This window comes from Habropoda laboriosa, unplaced genomic scaffold, assembly GCF_001263275.1.
Source record: "Habropoda laboriosa isolate 0110345459 unplaced genomic scaffold, ASM126327v1 scaffold224, whole genome shotgun sequence".
NCBI lineage: Eukaryota > Metazoa > Arthropoda > Insecta > Hymenoptera > Apidae > Habropoda > Habropoda laboriosa.
The window spans coordinates 278,938-286,739 of NW_017100341.1; the positions used below are offsets into that span (position 1 = coordinate 278,938).

The 7,802-nt window shown below is 42.4% G+C and overlaps 1 protein-coding gene across 1 annotated transcript in view; it reads left to right on the forward strand.

Moving 5' to 3' along the window:
- The first annotated feature begins 248 nt into the window (after positions 1–248).
- The window catches only part of LOC108574471, a 13,906-nt gene continuing 6,352 nt past the window's right edge, over positions 249–7,802 (forward strand). Inside the window, exons 1-3 of the mRNA XM_017937072.1 lie at positions 249–334; positions 3,173–3,272; positions 3,368–3,501. Coding sequence (XP_017792561.1) covers positions 249–334; positions 3,173–3,272; positions 3,368–3,501 — 320 coding nt within the window. The remainder of the gene's footprint in view (positions 335–3,172; positions 3,273–3,367; positions 3,502–7,802) is intronic.

Below are 7,802 nucleotides of genomic sequence, written 5' to 3' on the forward strand. Positions count from 1 at the left end.
CAGATATATTCCCGACTAAACGAATATATTACTCGATTTGACCCAGAACTTTTTGTAGATCGAGGCGTGGACAAGTTGGTAAAACCGAATGAATGTACGCCATAGGCATGCGTGAAGATCGTTAATCCACGGTAATCTTGGTTCTGTAACTGTAATCGGATCATGCTCTCCATGGATTTACTCCGTGTGTTTCAGGCTCGGCGGTTTGATTGGATTTGTGGTCGGGCCTGGATTTGGTATTAAGAAGGATGGGTTGGACAGTCACCTCTTGGGGTCTTGTGGTAGCTTTGGTCTTTGTCATCGTGGCTGGCGCCGCCCTGGCTCTGTACAGAAGGTGATTGCACCACGATTTTAACGATCCCATTCATTGACCGCTAACCTATCCCTCGATAATTCTATAACATCCTTTTCCGTTCACTCATCCTGTCGTTTACACCTTTACCCCGAAACCCCTTTCAAAAACGCGCTTCACCTCTCATACAGTAATAGCTTAAGTGTTTTCCGTAGTAATAAAATCGCTGACCAGATCAATTTGACATTTTTCAAACGAACAATTGGAACTTCGGAGAAAGACTGTTAAAATTAGAAGAAAAATTGTTAGTAACCCTTTGCACTCCGATGGCGCTGTTATGGTCACATGCATAATTACTCTGGAGAATTTTTAAACGTAAAATTCAGGTTTTTCTGTTTTATCAAAGTAACGCAACTTAGATATTAAAAATCTGTTTTTTTTTTTCGAAACGAATCTTTGGGTTTTCGAAAGTTTCACTGCGGAAATGTAGTGGAGTTGCTGATTAATCTCGTCAAAAAATGCTTGGAGTTGCAAAGTGTTAAAATACTTTCCTCATCAACGATTCGAAGGTTTAAAAATAATGAAAGAACGAACAGGTAATTTTCTTCGAAATAAATTCGAAATTTTTCAACGAACAATTGGAACTCTAGAAAAAGATTATTAAAATTCTTAAAAATCACTAAATAACAATTGAAATTTCAAAATTTTAAAAATCTATAAATATGTTATCAAAATATCGTCGACAACGATTCGAACGTTTAAAAATACTCAAAAAACGAACAGGTGATTTTCTTCGAAATAAATTCGAAATTTTTCAACGAACAATTGGAACTCCAAAAAACAATTACTAAAATAACAATTGAAATTTCAGAGAAAAAATCTATAAAAAAGTTATCAAAATACTTTCCTCGTCGACAACGATTCGAACGTTTAAAAATAATAAAAAAAAGCGAACAGGTGATTTTCTTCGAAGCCATTATTACGAACGTTAATATTTCCTCTACAAAGGAACGATAGGAAATCGAGTAAATTGACAAGATGTACGACGGTATAGTCGGATGCAGTTACGAACAAACCTCGACCGTGACAAGCCGATAGCGAGAATTCCCAAGTTGGACGCGTCAAGCCTGCAATCGTAAAGTCCGTCGACCTCGAAATCTTGAAACCCGATTATGACAACTCCGTCACGTGGATTTACGACAAAAGGGTATTACCCTTTAAGCTCGAAACGTGTACTCTAACAAACACGTGACCCTTCTTTCTCTTCTATTCTTTTCTTTTCTATTGTGGAAATTAAATTGCGTTATATTGCAGTTTGATTAAACGAGGGACAATTCAAGTGGCAACTTTTTCTCGTACAATCGTGAAAACGTGTCGCGACAGCTGAAAAGATCATTCCACGTGTCGCGTTTAAGTCGAGCTTTCGTGTTTCGGTATTTTCTCGCATTACATAACATGTATACACACTCGCGAAGACTGGTAAATGCAACTCATGCAACAGGTTAAAGGGTCATTCAGCTACCAATTGTATCAGAGACTTCTTATCTGCCCTTTTCCCGTACCCGGGTTTATTCTTCTTCGAGTGAAACGAAACACACTCCTTCGCGCGGCGGATGAAGAAATATTAAATGCAGTTGCGGGAAACGCCGGTCGTTGTTGGTTCAGTTAAATCCTGATGAAAACGACGTTCGAATCTGTGAAACTGCGGTAATCGTGACCACGAGTGGGTCATTATTGAGTTCGAGTTGGGAACTCTCGATTTTTCTGAAAAAAGTTGACGAATTTAGGATGAAATTTTGCTAAAATTAATTATATTTGTGATCGATCAATTTTTGATTTTATATTGATATTACAGTACCTCTCTTTTTTGCTTTTATTTAATAAGAAGAGAGGAGAGAACGCGTCAATTAACGAGCTCCCGATTTTTCTGAAGAAAAGAAACAAATCTAGGATAAAATTTTAACAAAATTAATTATGTTTGTGATCGATCAATTTTTGATTTTATCTCGATATTACAGTATTTTTCATTTTTTATTTTAATTCAACAAAGATAAAGGAGAGAACGCGTGAATTAACGAGCTCTCGATTTTTCTGAAGAAAAGAGATTAATGTGAGACGAAATTTTTCTGAAATTAATTATATTTATGATCGATCAATTTTTGATTTTATCTCGATATTACAGTATTTTTCATTTTTTTATTTTAATTCAACACAGATAAAAGAGAGAACGTACGAATTAGAATACACAGCTTCATCCAGCGTTCCCGCCTCGCTCTAAAATAAATATCACTCGACGATAGAGCACAAAAGTTCGAGCAAAAAAAAGAAAAAAATCGCGCTAAGCCTCTTTCGTACAGGGTTCGGTTAAATGACTGTTAACCGTAGAACGTAGCGAAATTTTATTTTACCTTTAACACCGCGCTTACTAAAATTGATTTTCTCACTGACCCCTTTGATAAGCGCACATCTCTATTCACTTAATAATAGCATATTCCCGCGTGCTTGCGAGTACGCTATTAGTCTGCCCATCGGTCGAACGCTCCATGTGACCAAACACTTTCCCCACTATCGTCGCATCGAACGTAACAGTGAAAAAAAGGAAAGAAAAAAGAAACTAACCCACTAAAAATGAAAAAATATTGATTTGATCGATTAGTGATGATTTTTATTAAAACGCAAGGACGATTAACCAACAAACACGTGAAACGTGAATATTTTCAATGCTCGACCATCGTGACCCAATAATCCAATTTCCATACCGTTATCCAAAAAGTTCCTCCATGAGAACACAATTTACCGACTCGTAGTACGTGGTAGAAGCTTGTTAAATTTCACACCTACCATTCGTTCGATTAATCGTTTTTCAACGTGAAACTATAGGTATAACATCGGCTGGCAATGGAGCACGAGAAACATTTGGAACGTCTGCGAGGAATGGCGGCAAAGGCTGTCTTGGTTGTGGGCACCACGGGAAGAAAAGGTAAATACACTAGATGAGACATGTGAAAGGGTCTTTTTCTTTTTTTCTTAAGGTGTTACAACGATCGTTACATCTCGTTACACCGGTTTTTGCAGGTCGGTTTGGTGAAAGCTCAACATCCAACAGCACAGACAATCCCCGGCTTGTATCGACAACCTGGGAACGCGTCTCAACATCTGCTTCACAGCGACAGCGACCTCAGACTCGATGCACAAGGAGCTTTTACCAGGTACAGAAAACCCGGCTGCGAAATGAACTCCGACAATATCACGTATGTGCGATTCGCTGAAACTCTCGGTTAATTAAAAGCGAGATCGTACGTCGTGTTAATGAAGTGATAATCTCTACGGCGAGAGGGATATGTTAGGGATATTGAATATGTAAATGAAACGGATGGCCAAGTTGGTGTTTCGTTCGTTTAGTTTTGGAATTCTTGGGTAAGTACTATGCCGTTTCTCACGGTTCTCTTATTGGAGAAGTTATTGGAAGAGTAAGCCGTTTTCATTATTCCGTGGGTAGGTCTTCTAGGAATAATACTAATATTTCGTTATCCGCGGTCAAGAGAGGGCTGAAATCTGTTAGAGAAAATTAGCGGCAAAATCTTGAGGGGTGACAGTATAGTTCTTGAGACGTGTGTTCTTCGTTCGATTCTTCTTCTCTTCTTCTTCTTCTTCTCTTCTCTTCCCTTCGTCATCTCTTCCCTTCGTCTTCTCTTCGTCTTCCGTTCGTCTTCACTTCGTCTTCTCTTCGTCTTCTCTTCCCTTCGTCTTCCCTTCGTCTTCCCTTCCCTTCCCTTCCTTTCTCTTCTCTTCTCTTCCGTTCGTCTTCTCTTCGTCTTCTCTTCTCTTCTCTTCCGTTCGTCTTCTCTTCGTCTTCTCTTCTCTTCTCTTCCGTTCGTCTTCTCTTCGTCTTCTCTTCTCTTCTCTTCCGTTCGTCTTCTCTTCGTCTTCTCTTCTCTTCTCTTCCGTTCGTCTTCTCTTCGTCTTCTCTTCTCTTCTCTTCCGTTCGTCTTCTCTTCGTCTTCTCTTCTCTTCTCTTCCGTTCGTCTTCTCTTCGTCTTCTCTTCTCTTCTCTTCCGTTCGTCTTCTCTTCGTCTTCTCTTCTCTTCTCTTCCGTTCGTCTTCTCTTCGTCTTCTCTTCTCTTCTCTTCCGTTCGTCTTCTCTTCGTCTTCTCTTCTCTTCTCTTCCGTTCGTCTTCTCTTCGTCTTCTCTTCTCTTCTCTTCCGTTCGTCTTCTCTTCGTCTTCTCTTCTCTTCTCTTCCGTTCGTCTTCTCTTCGTCTTCTCTTCTCTTCTCTTCCGTTCGTCTTCTCTTCGTCTTCTCTTCTCTTCTCTTCCGTTCGTCTTCTCTTCGTCTTCTCTTCTCTTCTCTTCCGTTCGTCTTCTCTTCGTCTTCTCTTCTCTTCTCTTCCGTTCGTCTTCTCTTCGTCTTCTCTTCTCTTCTCTTCCGTTCGTCTTCTCTTCGTCTTCTCTTCTCTTCTCTTCCGTTCGTCTTCTCTTCGTCTTCTCTTCTCTTCTCTTCCGTTCGTCTTCTCTTCGTCTTCTCTTCTCTTCTCTTCCGTTCGTCTTCTCTTCGTCTTCTCTTCTCTTCTCTTCCGTTCGTCTTCTCTTCGTCTTCTCTTCTCTTCTCTTCCGTTCGTCTTCTCTTCGTCTTCTCTTCTCTTCTCTTCCGTTCGTCTTCTCTTCGTCTTCTCTTCTCTTCTCTTCCGTTCGTCTTCTCTTCGTCTTCTCTTCTCTTCTCTTCCGTTCGTCTTCTCTTCGTCTTCTCTTCTCTTCTCTTCCGTTCGTCTTCTCTTCGTCTTCTCTTCTCTTCTCTTCCGTTCGTCTTCTCTTCGTCTTCTCTTCTCTTCTCTTCCGTTCGTCTTCTCTTCGTCTTCTCTTCTCTTCTCTTCCGTTCGTCTTCTCTTCGTCTTCTCTTCTCTTCTCTTCCGTTCGTCTTCTCTTCTCTTCGTCTTCTCTTCCCTTCGTCTTCCCTTCGTCTTCCCTTCCCTTCCCTTCCCTTCTCTTCTCTTCGTCTTCCCTTCCCTCCGTCTTCCCTTCCCTTCGTCTTCTCTTCGTCTTCCTTTCGTCTTCACTTCGTCTTCTCTTCGTCTTCTCTTCGTCTTCCCTTCGTCTTCTCTTCTCTTCGTCTTCCCTTCGTCTTCTGTTCTTCTCTTCTTGTCATTCTTCTTTTATTCTTCTCTTATTATTCTCTTGTACTTCTCTTCTCTTCTCTTCGTCTTCTCTACGTCTTCACTTCGTCTTCTCTTCGTCTTCTCTTCGTCTTCTCTTCCCTTCGTTTTCTCTTCTCTTCGTCTTCTCATCCCTTCGTCTTTCCTTCGTCTTCTCTTCCCTTCGTCTTCCCTTCGTCTTCCCTTCCCTTCCCTTCCTTTCCCTTCTCTTCTCTTCCGTTCGTCTTCTCTTCTCTTCGTCTTCCCTTCGTCTTCACTTCGTCTTCTCTTCGTCTTCTCTTCGTCTTCTCTTCGTCTTCTCTTCGTCTTCTCTTCGTCTTCTCTTCGTCTTCTCTTCCCTTCGTCTTCTCTTCGTCTTCTCTTCCCTTCGTCTTCTCTTCGTCTTCTCTTCGTCTTCCCTTCGTCTTCTCTTCCCTTCGTCTTCTCTTCGTCTTCTCTTCGTCTTCACTTCGTCTTCTCTTCGTCTTCTCTTCCCTTCGTCTTCCCTTCGTCTTCTCTTCCCTTCGTCTTCTCTTCCCTTCGTCTTCCCTTCGTCTTCCCTTCGTCTTCCCTTCGTCTTCCCTTCCCTTCCCTTCGCTTCCCTTCTCTTCTCTTCTCTTCCGTTCGTCTTCTCTTCCCTTCGTCTTCTCTTCGTCTTCTCTTCTCTTCTCTTCCGTTCGTCTTCTCTTCCGTTCGTCTTCTCTTCTCTTCGTCTTCCCTTCGTCTTCACTTCGTCTTCTCTTCGTCTTCTCTTCTCTTCTCTTCCGTTCGTCTTCTCTTCCCTTCGTCTTCTCTTCGTCTTCCTTTCGTCTTCTCTTCGTCTTCCCTTCGTCTTCCCTTCGTCTTCCCTTCCCTTCCCTTCCCTTCCCTTCTCTTCTCTTCGTCTTCCCTTCCCTCCGTCTTCTCTTCGTCTTCCCTTCGTCTTCTCTTCTCTTCTCTTCCGTTCGTCTTCGTCTTCCCTTCATCTTCCCTTCGTCTTCTCTTCCCTTCGTCTTCCGTTCGTCTTCCCTTCCCTTCCCTTCGCTTCCCTTCTCTTCTCTTCTCTTCCGTTCGTCTTCTCTTCTCTTCGTCTTCTCTTCGTCTTCTCTTCGTCTTCTCTTCGTCTTCACTTCGTCTTCTCTTCGTCTTCTCTTCGTCTTCACTTCGTCTTCTCTTCCCTTCGTCTTCTCTTCTCTTCGTCTTCCCTTCGTCTTCACTTCGTCTTCTCTTCGTCTTCTCTTCTCTTCTCTTCCGTTCGTCTTCTCTTCCCTTCGTCTTCCCTTTGTCTTCCCTTCGTCTTCTCTTCCCTTCGTCTTCCCTTTGTCTTCCCTTCGTCTTCTCTTCCCTTCGTCTTCTCTTCTCTTCGTCTTCCCTTCGTCTTCCTTTTGTCTTCACTTCGTCTTCTCTTCCGTTCGTCTTCTCTTCCCTTCGTCTTCCCTTCGTCTTCCCTTCCCTTCCCTTCCCTTCCTTTCTCTTCTCTTCTCTTCCGTTCGTCTTCTCTTCTCTTCATCTTCCCTTCGTCTTCCCTTCGTCTTCTCTTCCCTTCGTCTTCCCTTCCCTTCCCTTCCTTTCTCTTCTCTTCTCTTCCGTTCGTCTTCTCTTCCCTTCGTCTTCTCTTCGTCTTCTCTTCGTCTTGTCTTCGTCTTCACTTCGTCTTCTCTTCGTCTTCTCTTCGTCTTCTCTTCCCTTCGTTTTCTCTTCTCTTCGTCTTCTCTTCCCTTCGTCTTTTCTTCGTCTTCTCTTCCCTTCGTCTTCTCTTCGTCTTCCCTTCCCTTCCCTTCCTTTCTCTTCTCTTCTCTTCCGTTCGTCTTCTCTTCTCTTCGTCTTCCCTTCGTCTTCTCTTCTCTTCTCTTCCGTTCGTCTTCTCTTCTCTTCGTCTTCCCTTCGTCTTCTCTTCTCTTCTCTTCCGTTCGTCTTCTCTTCTCTTCGTCTTCCCTTCGTCTTCTCTTCTCTTCTCTTCCGTTCGTCTTCTCTTCTCTTCGTCTTCCCTTCGTCTTCACTTCGTCTTCTCTTCGTCTTCTCTTCGTCTTCTCTTCGTCTTCTCTTCGTCTTCCCTTCGTCTTCTGTTCTTCTCTTCTTGTCATTCTTCTTTTATTCTTCTCTTATTCTTCTCTTGTACTTCTCTTCTCTTCTCTTCTTCTTCTGTGCAAATGACTGTATCGCCTCGAACCCATTATTTTATTTGGCCTTGTAGTCTCATCATCCGCGGTTTCATTATCCGCACAATATTGCAGAAGCCTAACCCCCGAGGATAATGAAGCATTACTGTATTCCCAAACTTACAGCAACGCAATCCTAATTGCCATCCCTAAACTTTCTCAGTACCTTCTTGCAAACAATGAATGCTACGACTAGCAATCTCCGAGTCACTAGCAATCGTTGGTCATCTAGATAGTCTCCTCT